At 37.5% G+C, this 22,236-nt stretch overlaps 1 protein-coding gene across 1 annotated transcript in view; it reads left to right on the top strand.

Moving 5' to 3' along the window:
• col12a1b (collagen, type XII, alpha 1b) overlaps positions 1-22,236 on the top strand; it is a 219,651-nt gene that overhangs the window by 170,279 nt on the left and 27,136 nt on the right. Inside the window, exons 64-65 of the mRNA XM_056480643.1 lie at positions 21,389-21,547; positions 21,712-21,789. Coding sequence (XP_056336618.1) covers positions 21,389-21,547; positions 21,712-21,789 — 237 coding nt within the window. The remainder of the gene's footprint in view (positions 1-21,388; positions 21,548-21,711; positions 21,790-22,236) is intronic.

The raw sequence follows: 22,236 nt of genomic DNA, 5'->3' as shown, positions 1-22,236 counted from the left end.
CTTTGAAAATTTTCAAAAGAATACACTCTGTGCAAATTGCCTTTCGTTATGTTGGTGGCTGTTTCTTCCACATTGACTTCCATTGTAATGACATTTCTTGATTGCAAAGCCATGACACCACATAATCATGCATTCTTGATTGTTGATGGTTTTTCCTTTTGGGACGAGGTCAAATTTGTAATTTTTATTGTTGATCATCAGAATCATCCTCATTGCAATCAAAAAACGTCTTTATAATGGAAGTCAATGGGGCAAAAACAGCCCCAAACATAACGAAAGGGTAGTCAATTCGAACAGTACAACTCTGAATGAAATCTCAATTTACAGTGCTTATTTTGCTAGCGCACATTGTTACTCTTATGCTGTGTTCACACCAGATGTGGCACGTGCGAATAAATCACGCTATTTGTGTGTAAATAGATGCGTGGACATTTTGAGTTTACTACCTTCATTTGCACATCAATTTCGCTTCATTCACGCATCAAATTCACCTCACAATAAATGTGGACTTCTGTCTGCCCGGTTACTCTAGTTTCGTTGCTAAATGGCTAACTTGGATTTTATTGAGATAATAGCTGTGCTTCATGTGTTTTAGGAAGGCTGAAAAACAGCGTAGATTTGTTCGGCGCCGTGTCCACTAGATTCTTTCAGAGGTGCAACCAGCTCTGTGAGTTCATAAACTCCTCCAGAAACTATAGCTGGATGATTGAGGCTTTCAGCGGTGCTTCAGACTGAGCCAAACCCAGTTTGATGAACTGTTGTCTGGTGTCGGCGGGACACCAACAACAGGCACTACATCATAATCATTACCCTATAAGAGCAAGCTCTTGATTGGTTAATGCGGCGCGAATGTCCGCTGAAGTTCAGATTTTCCAATGCGATACATGAGTTAATGCACAAAATGCTCAACATGCACCATACGTGCCACCTCATCTGCACGAATCGCGCTGCAGTTTGTCTATTCGCATCTTTGCAATGATCTAACATGTAAATCTCTCGCACTTGACGCTTTTTCCATGTCTGGTTTGAACTTAGCATCAAGGTGAACAATCCATCTGTCCCAGTTAATCCACTGGAACGAGTGGTTAGTTTTAAATCGAACCATTTGCTTCCTCTCTGGATCGGTAGTTTTCTGATTATGTCAGTTTGACGGATTGGGCGAAATATGCATAGCCACGCCCCATCAACCGTTAATTTGCTGTGAGTGAAAGATGAGAGGAGAAGCACAAAAATCAAGCTCCACCCCCTACTCAATATTCTATTTTAGTTGGAAGTACTTCATAGTGCTACATTAATAGTCTACAGCAGCTTCTGGTTCACGCTGACTTTGAGATGGACTTTAATTCAGATGTTCTGGTTGTGACATCATAATATGATGAAGTCTTGGCCTGTGAATATAAATGTGAACAAATTGACTCAAACTTTAATTGGTTTGATAAATGAATTCACAGCAGCTGTGTCATTTTCCCTTTTTTTTTTTTTGAAACACAGAGCAGCCAAATTTCGTAAAACAGTTAGAAGCTATGTTAAATCTGTATTAGATACTCTACATCCCTAGCTTAGATGTTTTACTAAATGAAAAGGTCAGAGCAAATTAAGCAGTGGCAAAGAAATGGTTCTCTTCCATAAATTATGCTTGTGTCTCAGAGCCAAACTGTGTGAGGTCTTCAGCAAAATTATGGCCATTATGTGTGAAGGCAGAAAAACATGGACAGATGTTCACGGATGTATAGATCAAGGGAGTTATTTTCTTCAAGAAGACCACAGCCTGCAATTGTGGAATAGAAATGTAGAATGAAGAAAAGTTGCTGTCAGCAAACCAATTTGCTCTGCGCAATCCAAGGCTTTTTTGCCAAGAGGAAGAACAAACAATTGTTTCTTACAAATTACATTTGCTAATTCGGTTTAGATTCGCAAAGCTGCACAACTTTCTCGATGCTAGGTTAGTTGATCAAGTTACTTTAAGTATGTTTCAACCTTAAAGGGGGCCTATTATGATAGACAAATGCACTTTTATAAGGGGTTTAAATATAGTTGTGTGACAAAAATATGTGAATATAACCGGCCTCTAATGGTAAAACTGTATTAATTTTACATCCTCCCTTTGTACATGTTATCAGAGGGGGAAAACCCTGCCCATTAGTGATGATCTCTCCCTCATTAGCATAGGACATTATGTTTTTGAACAAAACATTTGAATCTGCCACTATGCTGCCACTAATGCCTGACACATAGGCATTTGTAGCCCCGCCCTCTTTAAAAAACAATCTAATTTGAATTTAAAGCAACAGTTACCAAAATGGCACCATTAGGATCAAAGCCTAAAAGGGGCAGATTCAGAGAGTTATAAACAATCCATCTGTGCCAGATAATCCACTGGAAAGAGTGGTTAGTTTTTAATCGAACCATTTGTTTCCTCTCTGGAACGGTAGTTTTCTGATTATGTCAGTTTGACAGATTGGGCGACATATGCATAGCCACGCCCCATCAACCGTTAATTTGCTGTGAGTGAAAGATGAGAGGAGGAGCACAAAAATCAAGCTCCACCCCCTACTCAATATTCTATTTTAGTTGGAAGTACTTCATAGTGCTACATTAATAGTCTACAGCAGCTTCTGGTTCACGCTGACTTTGAGATGGACTTTAATTCAGATGTTCTGGTTGTGACATCACAATAGGATGAAGTCTTGGCTTGTGAATATAAATATGAACAAATTCACTCAAACTTTATTTGGTTTGATAAATGAATTCACAACAGCTGTGTCGTTTCCCCTTTTTTTTGAAACACAGAGCAGCCAAATTTCGTAAAACAGTTCTAATGCCTGACACATAGGCATTTGTAGCCCCGCCCTCTTTAGAAAACAATCTAATTTGAATTTAAAGCAACAGTTACCAAAATGGCACCATTAGGATGAAAGCCTAAAATGGGCAGATTCAGAGAGTTATAAAACATTATCTGTGTGGTATTTTGAGCTGAAACTTCACATACACACTCTAGGGACATCAGAGACTTATTTGACATCTTGTAACCCTTTAGGTTACACCATGTTTATTTACACCAGACAGTTATTTCAGCCAAGAAATATGGGACATTCTACCAGAAACATACATTTTTACTAATAAAAAATGTGACAGGGCGTGACCCAGGGGTGTTGCTAGACCCAATTTACTGGGGCACGTGCCCCAGTAAAAATCTCTAGTGCCCCAGTAAATGCATTGAGATATGATTTACTTCATATAATTTACTTCCTATGTACTTCTCTATGTGCAACCGAACCAACGCTGGTGAAAGCAATGTGTTTAATTAAAAAGCAAACTGATGCATCTCCGCGTGTGCGCAGAGAACCTGCGCGCCTCTCGCACGCGCTGTTCTTCTGCCAGTGCGAGTCCCGGTAGTTAACATGCGCGCCAAAAAAGCAGTCTACTTGCTTGTCACGCACCGCTCATGCTTTGTAAAACCGGTGTAACAGCCTTTTTTTGTTTAGCTAGTCGACAAAACTAAAGTTTAAACATTATGATGGTGATCTTACTAAGCATGCCTCCTGATTTTTTTTTTTGTATGAAGCACAAAGGAGGGATGACGAGTCAGAGAGATAAAGATTTAATAAACCTAATTCTCTGCCATGTGTCAAGTCTAAAACAACAGATAATTCTATAACACATCTTTGTTTGTATTTTATTGAATTGTCTATAGAATTTCATTCAAATGAAATTAATATTCATGCAAAAGATTTCTTAAATGATCTTAGCATCACTCCAGTTGTATCTAAACATTGTGTTTCAGTTACATTTAAGATTATTTAGAATAATAATTGTATAATAACAAGAACAACTTTTATTTATAATAAATATTTATAAAAAACATATATATATACTGTATATATAATTAATATTATTTTATTTTATTTTTTTTGAGGAGGGGGGGGAGGGTGCCCCAGTAGAGCTTTATGTCTAGCAACGCCCCTGGCCTGACCTTTAGCTTGTCGTCCTCATAAAATTATACAAAAACATACAATTCAATGATACAACGCATCCATGATCCACTGTCAGCTTCTTCATCAAATCATGTCACCTCAGAGTCACAGCCTTAAAGTTTACAAATGTGACAGGACTAACAGAAACATGGGGACAATTGTATATTTATTTGTATGGATTTATTTGCAGAATTATTCAATTTATTATTAATCAACTGATGTGATTGGTATCAACTTAAACTTGCTATTTCTGAAGTTTTTTTTCTTCTAAATAACAGTATTTAGCTATACGTAGGTTTGTAGGTTTCTATAAGCAGGTTTAATTGGGCTGAGGACAAGGCCAATGACAGGGTTTGTACATTTGTAAAGTGTTTTTAATAAAGAGCAAAAATCAGAGAAGCAAATGAATGACACGAACAACTCACAGAAATCAACCATCAGTCCATTTTAGATATTTTTTTTGGCATGAAATACATTTTATTCACCGTATTTATGTTTTTATTACAGATAAAGTACGTTTCTGGTGGAATGTCCCATATTATTTTCATGAGCAAACTGTCTTTAGTAGTTCGTCTCAGTATTATTAAGACATCAAAGTTCTGTGCTTGTTTCTAAATTTCATTACAGCTTATTTGCATGTACTTTGCACTTCGCTACATGTTTGGAGACGCACGATTACACAAGCATCACATTTACTTTTATATATTGCTCATTAAGATGCCACGGTGTACATCAGAAACCTGCTATGTCATTCACAAGAATCTATAAATGCATTTCTCTGGCAGACAAACTTGGAAAAAGTTGCATCACTGCTCAATAAACAATTACATCAGACCGCTAGAAGATGCAGAGCTGATTTATACTCTACATTCATCTTTGTCTCAGTGTCTGTTTGGCCTAGATCCTGTCAGGCCGTCTGCTTGCCTGTCAAAGTTGACCACGGGGGATAAATTCTTGTGTTTGAATGAGAGGTGTGGTGTCTTGTTTGTTGTGGTTTTGGCTTGTGTGAACATCGCCGCTGCTCTCCGTCAGTCTCTGTACCTTCAGGGAAAATGAAGAATGAGTAATATGACAGCGCACGATGGCATCAGGTATATGCTGTGTATTTGTTTGGCTGTGGGCAGGAGCGCTTTGCAGTATTTGCATGTAAGAGCAACATTGAGTAATGAGGAATAACAGAATGGGAAGTTCCCCAAGTAAATCAAAATCAAGAATTTATTAAGGGTGTTCGTAGTGTTTACAAATCAGTGTTTACTGTAATGTGGAAGTAAGCTATTTTCTGCCGGCTTTAGGATTTACAGTTCATTTGTGTATAGGTGTAACAGGTTATAAGAATGCTTCCACTTGCTTTTATTTTACGTACATGGCCCTTTAATTCTAAATGACCCCCCTCTCTGTTCATTGGCTGGTGGCATGTTATTAACTAGTTCCGGACAGGTCATTATTATTCGGGCCAGCCAAGAGAGTGGTCGTGGTGAGTGAGTGCTCCTGTAAAATATATATTGATCACTGTGATCAATACACACAGTGATCACTGTGGTTTTACTCTGTTTACCAGGTACATGATTTAATATTTACTGTGTTTCTGAACTCATGTAATATGTTTAATTGATTATTATTCGCGCCAGCCAAGAGAGTGGTCGTGGTGAGACGACATGTTAGACTGCCGAAACTGATCACTGTGGTTTTACTCTGTTTACCAGAATAAAGTGATCTGTTCAAGGCGTGATCAGGTCTCATCTGTACAGTACACAACGCAGAGGAAACCGAGTACTTACCGTTACATAGGGAAATGACAAGAAATAGCAAAAGGCAGTAAATGGTCAAACAACCTGTTCTACAAACCAATGTGTTTATCACTGTACACTGTAAAATGTAATAAGTTGACCTTACTTAGAACAATGGAGGAAACTGATTACCTTCAAACATCTAAGTATAGTGTATTTATTTTAAGTGAGCATAACCTAAAACAGTTTGTATTTACAATTTCTTAATAAAATAAACTTCACTACTGTTGACTTAAAATAATTAGTCGTGTTAACTTCTTATTAGTGTTCACATTACTAGGAAAATATTAGAAAACTGATTGCCTTGAAGTTAAAATTATTAATTAAATTAAGTTGAACTAAAACATTTAAGTAAAGACAAAATCCAATACCTTACCTTCTCACTCACTCCCAGGGCCGTTTGTATTGAAGTTGATATTTAGCCGCACCATGTTGGTGTTTCGTAACATCTAATTTTTACGAGGTGGGTTGTTAACCCAATGCTCAACCCCCAACCTGGAGGACCAGAACATACACATACATACAATACAGACAATTTAGCTTACCCAATTCACTTATAACTTCACACAGAAATGCCAACTGACCCAGCCGGGGCTTGAATCAGCAACCTTTTTGCTGTGAGGCAACATCACTACCCACTGCGCCACCTTTTTCCTTAGTTCCCTAGTTCCCTTCTCTATTGTTTACATCACTTTGACACACGACCTTTCAACAGTTGTAAATGCATATTGTTGTAAGTCAAGATTACTTGAATCTATTTAGTTTAACAACTAAAAAGGGGATTAATTGTTTAAATATTGTAAGGTAAACAAACGTTTTCATAATAAGTTAACTGCACTTAGTTTTATTAGTGAGAACAGCGATTGCTTTTTCCACTGTACACACAAATAAAAGTAATATGTTAGTAAAATACTCTATGATGCCAATTTTCCTATTATATTACTTTTATTTTCACTCACTGAAAAGTTTTTTTGCCATCCGCGGCTGCGATGCACAAAATTTTTACTTTAGAAGTAAAAATAAAGTCTTATTTCTTTCTTTTTGGCTAGAATAAAAGCAGTTTTTAATTTTCTTAAACTATTTTGAGGTCAAAATTATTAGCCCCCTTAAGATTTTTTTCCATTGTCTACAGAACAATTATTGTTATATAATGACTTGCCTAATTACCCTAACTTGTGTAATTAACCTAGTTAAGCCTTTAAATGTCACTTTAAGCTGAGTACTGGTATCTTGAAAATATCTAGTCAAATATTATGTGCTGTCATCATGGCATAGATAAAATATAAATCAGTTATTAGAGATGAGTTATTAAAACTATTATGTTTAGAAATGTGTTAAAAGAAATCTACTTTCGGTAAACAGAAATTGAGGAAAATACACAGAGGGGCTAATAATTCTGACTTCAACTGTAGATGAAAAGATCTCTTGGTTTGAGTCCATTGAGTTGCAAAATCCCAAAGAGACGAAGCACTTTTCATTTGTAAAGTGTTTAATTTACTGAATTGGCCAAAACAGACACGACTGCCAGATTATTTAATACATAAAGGATATTTCCCCCCCATATAATTTCTCTGCATAGGCCTGCCTTCAAAAAAGCTGCAAGGGTGTACAAGCCATGTGCTGCTGCATCATGTGACATTTTCTAATGGAAGCCAATGGAGTGGCATAAGCGATCATCTTTGAGCTTGACGAATGGCTCATGCTTCAGATCTCGTCTTTTTGGAAGGTATTCATGTCTGAATTTTCAGCAATCAAATGTGTTTTTGCATGGTGCTGGCATGTCATCCGCTCGAGCAGATGGCTTTTTGCTCTTGATAAATAAACATGATTTAGATTGTCTAGCTTCAGCGAAGGAGTTTTTTTTCTTGGTTGGCTCTGTATGTGGTGAGAGTAATGGGATTTTTAACAGCAATACTGTAACTCGTATAGAAATAAATCCCCCCAAAATGAAACTCTGTCATCAGTTTCTCAAAGCTGATGTTTTACATTTTTTAATCTGATCACTGCATGCTTTTGTTAAAGGGCACCTATGGTAAAAAATCAACTTTTCAAGCTGTTTGGACAGACATATGTGCATGTATGATGTATAGACCGTCATATTGTGGTGATATAAACACACCCAGTGCTTTTTTTTCAATTTAACAACATAAAAAATGGTGGACCAATTGGAGCGGTTTTCAAATCGACCGCAACCTGACGTAGGAGAGCGGTCCCCCCGCCCACCAATATTGATTGACAGGTGCGTCATCATATCCTCCGTTTGTTGATTCACGTCCGCCATTTTCAGCATGAGTCGAAGCGATATTACTAAAGGAACACCCTTGCTCTATTTTTAGATGCAAGGCTCATTGGGCTCAACACAAGATCAATATTCTCCACATTATCGCTCTAATCGGAATTATTGGTTGTATCTTTAGGTAGGTTTGCAAACATGTGTACTTCTCATTGAGTCTACCTTATACTTCAGCCGTTTGCATTTCTCACGATCCCAAAAGCTCCCTGTGATCTTAACTAGCATGCGTTTTAGAATTCTAAACATCGGTTTCTATCAGGATACACTCAAGTCGACGGCTGAGTACCGCGGACCGCTGCAGAAACCTATGTTTAGAATTCAAAAATGCGTGGCGCGACGATTCGGGACACTTCATGTCTCTGCCGCGCTACAGAGAGTGTCTGGTGTACCGTGTTGCAGTTTCGAGCGGCACATCCGGTGCCTCAGTCAAAGTTAATTCAGTGTGTGTGGTTATTAGTTTCTGTGTACAAGCTCGCCACTTGAAACTAGCACACAGTTGGCTGTAAAACTGTACAAAGACACAAATGATTTTGTACTCTCTGCTTGGTCTGTGTCCGACTCGTACATGTATGACTGAATGGTGATCCTCTCTCTCCTTCTCCGTCTGCCTGTCAGACTCTGTAGCAATTGCAGAGTGGGTGAGTTCATGGCCCCGCCCCCTTGTTACGTTGGCGGGAAGCCGAAACTAATCTACATGTGAAGCAACACACCCCTAAATCGGCGAACTGTGGACACGCCCCCAACATGACACTTTTTAACACATTATAATAAAAAATCTGAATTGTGTTTTAAACTAACCCTAAACTGGCACACTCAGAACAACCATAATATTAATATTAAATCATAAAAAAGAGGTAAACTATGTGCCCTTTAAAAGGACAACAGCGATGTGACTATTATTAAAAATGCCCTTTAAACTTTTTATTGACTTTCTAATTTGCAAGCAATACTAAGGTGGCCGAGAGAGCTTAATGCAGAGTTCAGACTGCATGATTTTACCCCCAATTTTAACTCGCTGACAGGTTTTGAGAAATCGCCAACAAATGCCAGCAATCACAGGAAAATCGGTGCTTATTCACGTGAGTAACAATCACACAGTGTGTACTATCAAAGATGTGATCTGAGAGAATCGCCTATGAGTCGCTGACACTCGTAAGATTTTGGCTTGCTAAATATCTGGAGCTGTCAGCGATTCAAAATCTTCCATGTGAAATGTGTTCTGAATGAAAATAACATCAGCGGTTACTTACAGCCAATGAGAGAGCAGCATCTGCAGGCCAGTGGGAGGTTGGGGGAGAAGTTAAAAGGGCTGCTTTAAACATGTTGCAAATCCTCACAATGCAAACACATAAAAAAAACATACTGCCTTTTCTCAAATTAAGAAAATGGCTGCATTTTCTCACAACACATGCAAAAAGTATGGAACACAATGGAAATTTTTCAAGGGGACCCTAAAACATGAGGGACCCAGCTATTTAGGTGATGGTTATTTAGGCTAGTAATATACAAAATACAATGGAATTGTGTAATCAGAATGTTAAAATAAACAAAAAACTCACCTTTCAAAGATCATAGATATATACACTAGATATCGCATACAGGCCCTGAGCATGCGTCAGTACTGCTGCCAAATTTGTACAGTGCTCCCAGGACAAAAGTCATTCAAGCTCACTTAACCAGGACTAAAGCCAATGTGAAGATGCTGGACTTTTGCGCAGCGTACGGGTGTAGTAAAGTGCAAATAAAGTCGTGTTATAGGTAAGATTTCGTTTTTTTTACGTTTTTGTAAGTTACGAACTTTTGTGCTCAACAGGTAACGTTATTGATGATAATACAGTCACTTACTGCACTGACCACAAGGCAAAGTAGCACTAATTTTCACTAATCACTAGGCTTATGCTAGTTTTGCTGAATAAAATCAGCAAACAATGTAAATGAAATCTGACAACAAGATCTTGCGGTGCTCGAAACTTGTATTATTGTGGGCTAAGAATAGTAACATCTGATTTTTTGAGGTAACTTATAAGGGTGCCTAATAACATAACAGTGCCTGTGCCTCTGTGCGTACTGTCCACCCTAAATTATTATATATTACAAATGTTATGTACCATTTAGATCAGAAAGCTGGATAGGATGCATATTGAGACGCAGGGATATTAATAGTTCACATGAGTCATTCATAACGAAGATTCATTTACAAAAGAATCACTCCCTCCCTTAGAATTAGAAGTGAAAGCAGGAGAGGGGGGATGTTTCAGGACATGGATTAAATTTAACAGGGAGGGAGGATAATACATTTTCATGCACACAAACACATGCTCTTTGTCGGCAATGCCTGTGCGTTCACTTATCCATCGTTGTGGAAAAATGATGTAAAATTATAATTTTAGTCATTTAAAAAAAATATTTGCATACTTACCACCGGGAAAACTCCTGATCATAGAAATATGTATATATGTGTATATATCTATGGCTCTGGATGGGTAGTTCTCCACTGCACCTTGATCCTACATTCATTTCAAAGGAGCTGTACCCTGTACTAAAATGGCGGCTCTGTTGACGCATTCCTTCCAATAGACAACAACATCGTAGGTGACATCTAATGTAAATATCTATGCTCATAGATCAACTACAACAGCACGGAGCAATAGTATAGGCACAATAAACAAATCCCAGCCAGGTCTGTCATGTTTTTTGGGTCCTCTTGAAACATTTCGGTTCCATGATATTTGCATGCGTTGTGAGAAAATGCAGTGTGTTTTTCTTTGTGTTTGCTTTGTAAGGATTTGCAACACGTGTGCTATCAAACCAATGAGGATCCTTTCTTAATTTGCTGACATTTTTTGTATATGCATGTATTGTCTTAAATTACTGCATGTTTAGCTCTCTCGGCCACTGTACAATACAGATGAATATCTACAGAACAAAACATTAAAACGAAACTAATAATGTCATATCAATTCATTTGTAGGGGCACGGTGGCTCAGTGGTTACGTGTTTGCTAACATAGAGGGTCACAGAAAGGCAGAAAATATTATTAAAATAAATCAACATGGTCTTTTGTAATGAAAATGGAGGTGTTAATGAAGACAGAATATTCATATCTAAAAAAAAACCCTGCAATACTATAGGCACCACGGTAAAGTGCAGAAACATGAGATTTCCCCATATATATCCTCTGTGGGTTTGGCTGAAACGGAGGACAGCTCTGTCTTTGAAAGATCTGTCCAGACGTGTGGCATATTGAGTTGAAATGGAGAAATGGTCTGTTTAAAAGATCGTGCTTCCCTCTGAACGGCCACAGGTGGCCAATAAAGAGGACGCAGGAGGACAGCTGCCAGTGATCAAATCAAAACAAACAAACTCAAACCTAATCAGTTCTGACAATGCTTTAAATGGAACAACAGTGCGGCAGATTATAAACAGCAGAGGTTGTGCAGGAATATCAGGTTCAGAATGCTATGCAAACACAATACACAGTATGCAGTGGTGCGAAGTGAAGGATTGTAAATACCCAAATTACTGTAAATGAGCTGTTTTTTTTCAGGAGTGTGCACTTGAGTATATTTTTAGTGCTGTACTTTTACTGCAGTCACTATTTTATATATTTGTTTATTTTTGTCTACGGTTGAAGTCAGAATTGTTAGCCCTCCAGAATTATTAGCCCCCCTGCATATTTTTTCCCAATTTCTGTTTAACGGAGAGAAGATTTTTTTTCAACACATTTCTTAACACAATAGTTTTAATAACTCACTTCTAATAACTGATTTATTTTATCTTTGCCATGATGACAGTACATAATATTTGACTAGATATTTTTTAGGATACTAGTAGCTTAAAGGGACAAATTAAGCTTAAAATGGTATTTAAAAAAATTAAAAACTGCTTTTATTCTAGCCGAAATAAAACAAATAAGAATTTCTCCAGAAGAAAAAATATTATAAGAAATACTGTGAAAAAAATCCTTGCTCTGTTAAACATAATTTGGGAAATTTAAAAAAAAAAACAAAAAAAAAATGACAGGATATCTAATAATTCTGACTGTACGTTGACTGTAAGTAGAATAATCAGTCCTGTGATTCCAGTGTATTAAAATCTTGCTTAGTAAAATCACCTGAAACAGATTGACTTCAAGGCATAGACGCTTTATAAATGCAGCAAACATGTACAGTGCGAGGCATGAAAAGTGTTCAAGAAGATGCAAAATAATTAAATGCAATGAGCGAGAAACTGTTTAGATGATGGAAATGAAATGTGCATATTCCATGCAAAATATGAAGCTGATCGGTCAGTTCTTGTCACGTGACTCGAGGTGCGCTTGTGACATTTTGAAGATGTTTTCAAATGGGTGTGCCTGGAAGGCATGAGCGCATCGTTCCCAATATGCACATGCAAGCCGCATGCCTCCATTGGAAACAATGATTTTGTGCTCATGTGATATGTAAACAAGGCCACTGTCATTTGCAGCTGCATCTCCAGCTGTTGATCTTCTTGCACAGACATTCATGCTGGATTCACCTGATTTGTTGACAAAAAGGTTGTGCTCTGGGCATTTTCCCTATCACAAAGAAACTTTGCAATGATGTCTGTTTCTTACTCATTTTGCTGCTTGTGGGTTAAATTTTGGCATTCAAGTGACCAAGATGTAACCGAGAGAATCATTTTTCAAAATAAAAGATTTAAAATAATTAAAAAAAAAGGTTGCTCAGATTCAGATAATCAATAAAATAGAAATAATTAATGATTTTTATGCAGCCCGGTACCAATTGATCCATGGACTAGTACCAGTCTTCGGTCTGGGATGGCAATTGCTTGACACTCGTATCTTGTTAGTCAGGGTTCAATAACCTGAGGGTTAACATATTGGAACATCTAGATTTTTGCCCCTTTTTTTGCTCTGCCTGTACAGTAAATGCATCAAGATGCTTTCTGCCGGCTTGTTATACATTAATGCATACATTAATGTAATGTTCTAACATTAAATTCGCCTTACATTTGAAACGTATATGCCATGAATGACAAATAATTTAACTTAGAAGCCCTCTTTAAAAAAAATGGCACGGATGTAAGCCAGATTTTTCATTTGCAGGGTATAAGGTGTAATAGTATTCACAGTGTTATACTCACTACTTTTCTTTTTTACTCATACTTTGAGTAGTGTTTAGAGGAGATACTCTTACTGTACTTTCACAAAATGTTTTGGCAAGTAATGGTGCTTTCAATTGAGCATGATTTTTTGGTAATCTTTCCACCACCGAACGCGTACAACCGTATATTCTGGATATCCTCACTGTAAAAAAAGTCAGTTTCAGTATTTTTCAGGATTGTCTTTATTTTTTCCTGTTTATTTAACTTCATCTTTCTTCCAATAACCTTGAAAGTGACTTTTATGAACATATTTAATAGTTTAAAGTAATATGGTCGGTGTTGTATATTACACTACAAACACCCTGTAATAAACTGCTAGTACATTTTTTGTTATTTTACAGACTTATTTCTCTGTATATTATTTCTTATACATTATATTATTTCACACTACTAAAATATCAATAAGATTAGATTATATTTACTTTTATTGTCATTACACATGTACAAGTACAAGGCAACGGGATGCAGTTTAGGTCTAGCCAGGAGTGCAATAGCACCAAGTTAAGGGTATAGGCAGGGGCGTTGCTAGACATAAAGCTCTACTGGGGCACCGCACTGCACCCAACCCCCAATATATATATATATATATTTTTTTATAAATATTTATTAAAAATAAAAGTTGTTCTTGTTATTATACAATTATTATTCTACAAAATCTTAATTGTAACTGAAAAACAATGTTTAGACACAACTGGAGTGATATGCTAAGATCATTTAAGAAATCTTTTGCATAAATATTAATTTCATTTGAATGAAATTCTATAGACAATTCAATAAAATACAAAAAACGATGTGTTATAGAATTATCTGTTGTCTTAGACTTGACACATGGCAGAGAATTAGGTTTATTAAGTCTTTACCTCACTGACTCCTCATCCCTCCTCATCTCCTCACCCCTTCTTTTTGCTTCATACAAAAAAAATCTATCAGGAGGCATGCTTAGTAGGATCACTGTCATATTGTTTAATCTTTAGTTTTGTTGACTAGCTAAACAAAAAAGGCCGTTACGCCGGTTTTTACAATGCATGAGCGGTGCGTAACAAGCAAGTAGCCTACTTTTTTGGCGCGCATGTTAACTACCGGTTGCACATAGAGAATAACGTCTTTATTTTGGAATTACCACTCTTAATAAATACACTTGCATATGAAGTAAATCATATCTCAATGCATTTACTGGAGCACTGGAGATTTTTACTGGGGCACGTGCCCCAGTAAATTGGGTCTAGCGACGCCCCTGGGTATAGGTATAAGTTATAAAGTGCCGTTATAGAAAAACTATAGTGATATTTACAGATGGATGTACTATGAGCATTATATACAGGTTGTATTAGCTATGAACAGAGATTTACAATAGATGATTATATGTACAGGATGCTATTAATAATCAGAAGTGTGCAGATAGATATGAACATAATTACAAATGTATATGTACAGTGGGTATGTACAGTTCAAAAAGAATGAATCAGTGCTATGAATTTGTGCAATTAGTACATTTTTAAATGTGCAAATGTTAAATAGTGCAGTGATTACGAGGAGTATAAGTTATAAGGAGAGTGTGGGGCTGCATTAGGGGGCAAAAGAGTCAGTGGGGGGCAGAGTTCAAAAGGGAGACAGCGTAAGCAGCGTAACCCCTGCTGTACACGGCCCCATAGGTCAGGGGTGGAATAAATAAAGTCACTTTATTGAATTTTCAACATCAAAAGTCGACAGAGAAAAGATCAACATCCCATAATGCAATTCACAACCGTAAATAAACAAAAAACACAAAATACGAAAACTCTTAATTTTTATTTGTTTTTTTTAATTAGAATATGCAAAAGGTACACAATTTGAGATAATGCAAATACAAAGAAAATGAAACAATAACAAAAATACAAAAAACAACAACAATACAATCAAGTACCGGCAGGTGCGTGTGTTTGTTTGTGTGTGTGTGTGTGTGCGCGTGTGTGCATGTGAAGGTAACTTGGTAAACAGGTCAGAGTACATACAAAAGGAACAATAACAGTCACTAAATGAAGCAAGTAACTTATATAAGGAGTGACAACAATGCTAGTGATATAATGATAATAATAATGACAGTAAACAAGCAAGAAAGGACAACAGTAATAATCATTAACAACAACCACTACAATAATAAAAATAAATCTTAAATACTACACCAACTACTACTACTACTACAGAGAGTTTCTAATGCTACAACTATTACTACTGCTACTACAGCCACAACCACTACTACTCCTACAATGTGTACTACTACTGAACCGATTACACCGACTACTACCACTGATACTACTACTACTACATCTACTACTGATACTACTACAGGAATGACTGCTACTATAACATCTACATCAACAACGTCTACTGCTTCTGATACTACTACACCGACAACAACAACAACTACTACTACACATCCACTACTTCTGATACCACTATACCAACGACATCTACTACTACAGATACTACTTCAACTACTACTTCAAAAACCCAAACTACAACTTCAACCACTACTGCTACTACTACTACTACTACTACTACAGCAACCTGAATAATGACAATGGTAGAGATACTTGTAATAATGATAATGAGGAGATAACAGGACAAGTCAGGACAGTACTAATAATAATGATACAAAAGTAGAAGTAATAATATTGATGATAATAGTAAGGAGGTGAGGGGGGGGGGGTTATATATATATATATATATATATATATATATATATATATATATATATAACACATATATGTTAATTAACACTATAGATTTTAGAACAAAGTGATTAATCAGCATTTATATATTTTTATATTTATTTTTTCTGAATAGACAGATAGCTTTTCATTTAAAATATAATGTTATTAGTAAAATAGTTTAAAATTAAATTGTTGCGTAATGGTATCCCTTTTTTCATATACAAAGTACTCATGTCTTTTCAGTTTAAATTGAACATTATGCAAAAGCCTGTATGCTATTCTGTACGAAATATAAATAATTGAGACCAGAAGACCCCCAGGCTAAACACAAAACAATCGTGTGCCACATGAACAGCTTTAGATAATACGTACCACATTGCTCTAGATGTCTGGAGATGTCATGTTTGGTTTGATATTGACTAGATTAGATAGGCAGCTTGCTAAGAGGCACGAAAGAAAACCAGCCCTCACAGATAAGATGATGGTCTGGTTCCATAACAATCCTTCATCGTTCTAATGAATATCGCGTCTTTTTCACTTTGTTTAGCTTAACGGTGAGGTAAACATCAGCCAATCTCAGCCCCGCAGCATGTTTACTGATACTGACCATTGATCTGCTGTGGTCAAATCACGAGCGCATCATTTCTATCTACTGCAGCAACCGCAGAATTTCCAAGCCATATTCTCAACCCACTGCGCTGAACTCTTCCAATAGCTAGAAATATGATTACACTGCAGCTTTCAACTGGTGTTTAAGACTTGGCCGCCTGACGGTCCACGGCATATGGAGGAACGACTTCATCATGCGCTGTGGTGATCTGGGAATATCAGTGTACATTGATTATGAATGCAGGAAAAAGTTCAATACGTATAGAGCCAACCAGCAATTACAAGGGAAAACGCTTCACATGCAGCCTGAGCAACACAATTAGCATGATGGAGTCAAATGATTCCAGATCTAAGATTCGAAGCCAAATAGTTCAAAGTTTATGAGTACTTTAAAGTATTATGTGCAACTCGTGACCGTCAGGTGATCAAGCAGTGTGTTTTCTGATTGTTGCTGTTGGGTTTGGCAAAAAGCTTTACATTTAATAGCCTAAAGTCAAGAAGAAATTATGGAAAGTGTTGATGTAATACTCATCAAAGCCTGCATTCATTACTAATGCTTTGCTTCTTAGACTTTACACACCTGAATCTTGCTTATAGCACTTATCCACTGTTGCTCCTATTGTTGTGTAAATTGCTTCCTTGTCCTCATTTGTAAGTCGCTTTGGATAAAAGCGTCTGCTAAATGACTAAATGTAATTTTTGGTATATTATTTTAAATATTTCAGCAGTTTCACTTTTATTAAGCAACATCTCATGCCCCCGTGACAAACTCTGAGCTACTGGATGTGAGTATGAAGTAAGGACTGATAGGAGAGAGCTGTTTTAATGGTATTTGATACCGCACACCGAATGAAAAGAAAACTTCTGCATGCACTCGGATGAGATGTGTGTGTCTGTAGTGCTTTACTGAATCCTTAGTTGCAGAAAATAGCCATGTGTGTATGGCTTATCCTTTCGCAAAATAAAGCTAAAGGTCCTACATGACGGTAATAGTTTGATTACAGAGTATGTCTGTACAGCACTTATGCCACTAAAATAGGAATATTTCACGCCTTAATTTGATTTGTGTTTACATTTACATTTACATTTAGTCATTTAGCAGACGCTTTTATCCAAAGCGACTTACAAATGAGGACAAGGAAGCAATTTACACAACTATAAGAGCAGCAGTGAACAAGTGCTGTAGGCAAGTTTCAGGTGTGTAAAGTCTAAGAAGCAAAGCATTAGTAAATTTATTTATTTATTTTTTTGAGAGAGAGTACAGTTAGTGGTATAGCCAGAGAGGCAGTTAAGATTAGGAAGGAAAGTGGAGACTAAACAGTTGAGTTTTTAGTCGTTTCTTGAAGACAGCAAGTGACTCTGCTGTTCTGATGTAGTTAGGGAGTTCATTCCACCAACTGGGCAGATTGAATGCGAGAGTTCTGGAAAGTGATTTCTTCCCTCTTCGGGATGGAACCACGAGGCGACGTTCATTCACAGAACGCAAGTTTCTGGAGGGCACATATATCTGCAGAAGTGAGAGCAGATACGAAGGAGCAAAGCCAGAGGTCGCTTTGTAAGCAAACATCAGAGCTTTGAATTTGATGCGAGCAGCAACTGGCAGCCAGTGCAAACGGGTGAGTAGCGGAGTGACATGTGCTCTTTTGGGTTCATCAAAGACCACTCGTGCTGCTGCATTCTGAAGCCTCCAAAGGAAAAAACACTCGAAACTGCAGCGGCGGCGCGCGAAAAAACGTCCGGCTCGGCACACAAGCTCTTACAGTAACAAAGGAAATAGTGGCTAAACTTTCTAGTACTAAACACAGATAGCTGAAAACAATTTTAAATGTCCTACAACCATAGACAACCAGCTGAAAACAAGTCTAAGTGTTCTCTAACCAAACACAGCAACTGAAAACAGGTCTAAATGTACTTACACGGTGTTGCTCTCGATGCTAAAGTGCTTCTCCTTTAGCATCGTGTTGACGACGATTGTGACTTTAAGTATATCGAAAGAGCTATTCCACCGCATGGCTATATGTGTGGCTACATTTGAAGCAGCCCTTGCTTTTGAACTGTGAGAAAAAGCAATTACGTCATACCCGCCCAAGCAAACAAGTGACAAAGCAACAGTGAGGCAGCCTGGGTTGCCAGGTATGTGCAAAGCACTTGATTTGCAGTCCAAATCCAATTAAGCCTTCAATCTTCACTGCTAAATTCAGATCTCGTAGACCCTTTTAAACTGTATTTTACAATAAAGCTGACGGTAGGCGTGTTTGTGGTGAAAAGTAAAGTCACAGAGTTTATATAAATATTGAGATGTGATTGTTTAGTGTGTTTGTCCTTCAATCTTTAGCTGATCAGCAGATGCAGATCAGATGGGAAAATGGCTGATGGTTTGATAATCCCTCTCTCCTTGTATTTTAGCATTAATATGAGATGATGTGTTTGATTACACTCCTATTAGCTGCTGTTAATCTTTCCCAAACGTTTCTGTAAAAGTATTTTTCAATGGTCTCTGTGTTAGCATCGCCCTCGATGTTGTCAAGATGAATTTGACCAGGCAATGATTTTTCAATCTTCTATTGTTCAATTTTGGTGAGCCTGTTCAAACTGTAGCCTCAGTTTCCTGTTCTTAGCTAAAGGAAGCGGCACCTGGTGTGGTCTTCAGCTGCTGTTGTCCATCCGCCTCAAGCTTGGACGTTTTGTGCTTGTATCCCAGTAGATCAGCCGTTTCTGAAATACTCCGACCAACCCGTCTGACACCAACAACCATGCCCCGTTCATAGTCACTCAAGTCACCTTTTCTGATTAGACATTTGTGGTAATGACCAGTTATACAGGTGTACCTAATAAAGTGGCCGGTATGTCTTTTGTGATTCAGGGTCAAATTTTAAAAACATTTTCCGTTTTTTAATAGCTGGATGATAAGACAGCGTTTTTTTAAACTGTATTTTACAATAAAGCTGACGGTAGGCGTGTTTGGGGTGAAAAGTACAGTCACAGAGTTTATATAAATATTGAGATGTGACTGTTTAGTGTGTTTGTCCTTCAATCTTTAGTTGACTATTGGATTCAGATCAGATGGGAAAATGGCTGATGGTTTGATAATCCCTCATCCTTTGTATTTTAACATTAATATGAGATGATGTATTTGATTACACTCCTATTAGCTGCTGTTAATCTTTCCCAAATGTTTCTGTAAAAGTATTTTTTCAATGGTCTCTGTGTTAGCATCGCCTCGAGCATGTCAAGATGAATTTGACCAGGCAGCATTTTTTCAATCTTGTATTGTTTAATTTTAGTGAGCCTGTGCAAACTGTAGCCTCAGTTTCCTGTTCTTAGCTAAAGGAAGAGGCACCTGGTGTGGTCTTCAGCTGCTGTTGTCCATCGGCCTCAAGGTTGGACGTTTTGTGCTTGTATCCCAGTAGATCAGCAGTTTCTGAAATGCTCCGACCAGCCCGTCTGACACCAACAACCATGCCATGTTCATAGTCGCTCAAATCACCTTTTCTGATTAGAAATGTGTGGTAATGACCAGTTGGACAGGTGTACCTAATAAAGTGGCCGGTATGTCTTTTGTGATTCAGAGTCAAATTTTAAAAGCATCTTCAGTTTTTTAATAGCTGATGATAAGACAGCGTTTTTTTAAACTGTATTTTACAATAAAGCTGGCGGTAGGCATGTTTGTGGTGAAAAGTACAAAGTCACAGAGTTTATATAAATATTGAGATGTGACTGTTTAGTGTGTTTGTCCTTCAATCTTTAGCTGATCAGCAGATGCAGATCAGATGGGAAAATGGCTGATGGTTTGATAATCCCTCTCTCCTTGTATTTTAGCATTAATATGAGATGATGTGTTTGATTACACTCCTATTAGCTGCTGTTAATCTTTCCCAAACGTTTCTGTAAAAGTATTTTTCAATGGTCTCTGTGTTAGCATCGCCCTCGATGTTGTCAAGATGAATTTGACCAGGCAATGATTTTTCAATCTTCTATTGTTCAATTTTAGTGAGCCTGTGCAAACTGTAGCCTCAGTTTCCTGTTCTTAGCTAAAGGGAGCGGCACCTGGTGTGGTCTTCAGCTGCTGTTGTCTATCCGCCTCAAGCTTGGACGTTTTGTGCTTGTATCCCAGTAGATCAGCAGTTTCTGAAATGCTCTGACCAGCCCATCTGACACCAACAACCATGACACGTTCATAGTCACTCAAATCACCTTTTCTGATTAGAAATTTTTGGTAATGACCAGTTATACAGGTGTACCTAATAAAGTGGCCGGTATGTCTTTTGTGATTCAGAGTCAAATATTAAAAACATCTTGCGTTTTTTTAATAGCTGGATGATAAGACAGCGTTTTTTTAAACTGCATTTTACAATAAAGCTGGCGGTAGGCATGTTTGTGGTGAAAAGTACAAAGTCACAGAGTTTATATAAATATTGAGATGTGACTGTTTAGTGTGTTTGTCCTTCAATCTTTAGTTGATCAGCGGATTCAGATCAGATGGGAAAATGCCTGATGGTTTGATAATCCCTCTCCCCTTGTATTTTACATTAATATGAGATGATGTATTTGATTACACTCCTATTAGCTGCTGTTAAGCTTTCCCAAACGTTTCTGTAAAAGTATTTTACAATGGTCTCTGTGTTAGCATCGCCTCGAGCATGTCAAGATGAATTTGATGGTGAAGGAAGCGAGTTTTTATGTGCGCTCCAGGCCAGAACACTCCCTTTGAACCGAGAGACTACCAGAAATCCCTAATTAGGGCCTGAAGTTAAAAACAACGATAGAAAACTTCCAAAGTGAGACTTGTTTAATGCTTTGCATTGCTGAAGATGAACACATCGTCTTGCTTTAAAATGACCCCTGAGTCCACTTGAACATCTAACAATCTTTTTTTTATTCCAGCTCCACATCCTGGTGTCTTCCAAGAGCATCAAGCTGAACGTGGACTGCCACGAAGTAGCAGAAAAGGAGATTAAACCAGCAGGAAACACATCGACGGATGGATTTCAAGTGCTTGGAAAAATGTCCAAATCTATCGGCTCAAAAGGAGAATCAGCAACAGTGAGTTTGCACTTTTTGTGGACAAAAAAAAAAACATTCATGCAATTGAACACTCTCGCTTTTTCAAGCCTGGACCTTTTAATAGATCATCTGAGGCCCATATTAGAAAATACAGGCTTTTATCAAAGACACGTGTAACATCCGTTTTCTCTCTGGTTGGCCAGTTTCAGCTCCAGATGTTTGACATTGTGTGCAGTCTCGGCTGGACCAGCAGGGACAGATGTTGTGACCTTCCTTCAATGGTAAGAGAAGACTTTAAGAAAGCCTCTAGGGATTATACACCAGCTGTGTGTAAGTTACAACTTAGCCTAGTTTTGACCTAAAGGGCTGCTGAGTTACAACTTATGCACAGCTGAATATATTTGCATTGCACATATGTATAAGCTCTAGGGGGCGTTTTAACTGCAACATGCTCAGCTAGAAATGACAAACCTTTTATGCCCTTTGGCAGTTAGTTTGCATGCAAACAGTGTTTTTATAGTCAAAAAATATATGTTTGTTCAAATTACTTATATAAAATAAGCTGAAACAACACAATTCTTGAGTTTTTTGGGAACAAAGTAATTGTTTTAAGTTCAATCCACTTACATTTGTAAAAACATAAGTTAAGTTAATTCCTTCATTTTGTCCCTACTAAAATCAATTGTGTGGAACTCAGCATTATTTACAGTGTGGGGATGCACGATATG

Source organism: Danio aesculapii, chromosome 20 (genome assembly GCF_903798145.1).
Source record: "Danio aesculapii chromosome 20, fDanAes4.1, whole genome shotgun sequence".
Classification (NCBI taxonomy): domain Eukaryota; kingdom Metazoa; phylum Chordata; class Actinopteri; order Cypriniformes; family Danionidae; genus Danio; species Danio aesculapii.
Note: the sequence above shows the minus strand (reverse complement) of the source record. Positions and strands in the feature narration are given on the sequence as shown.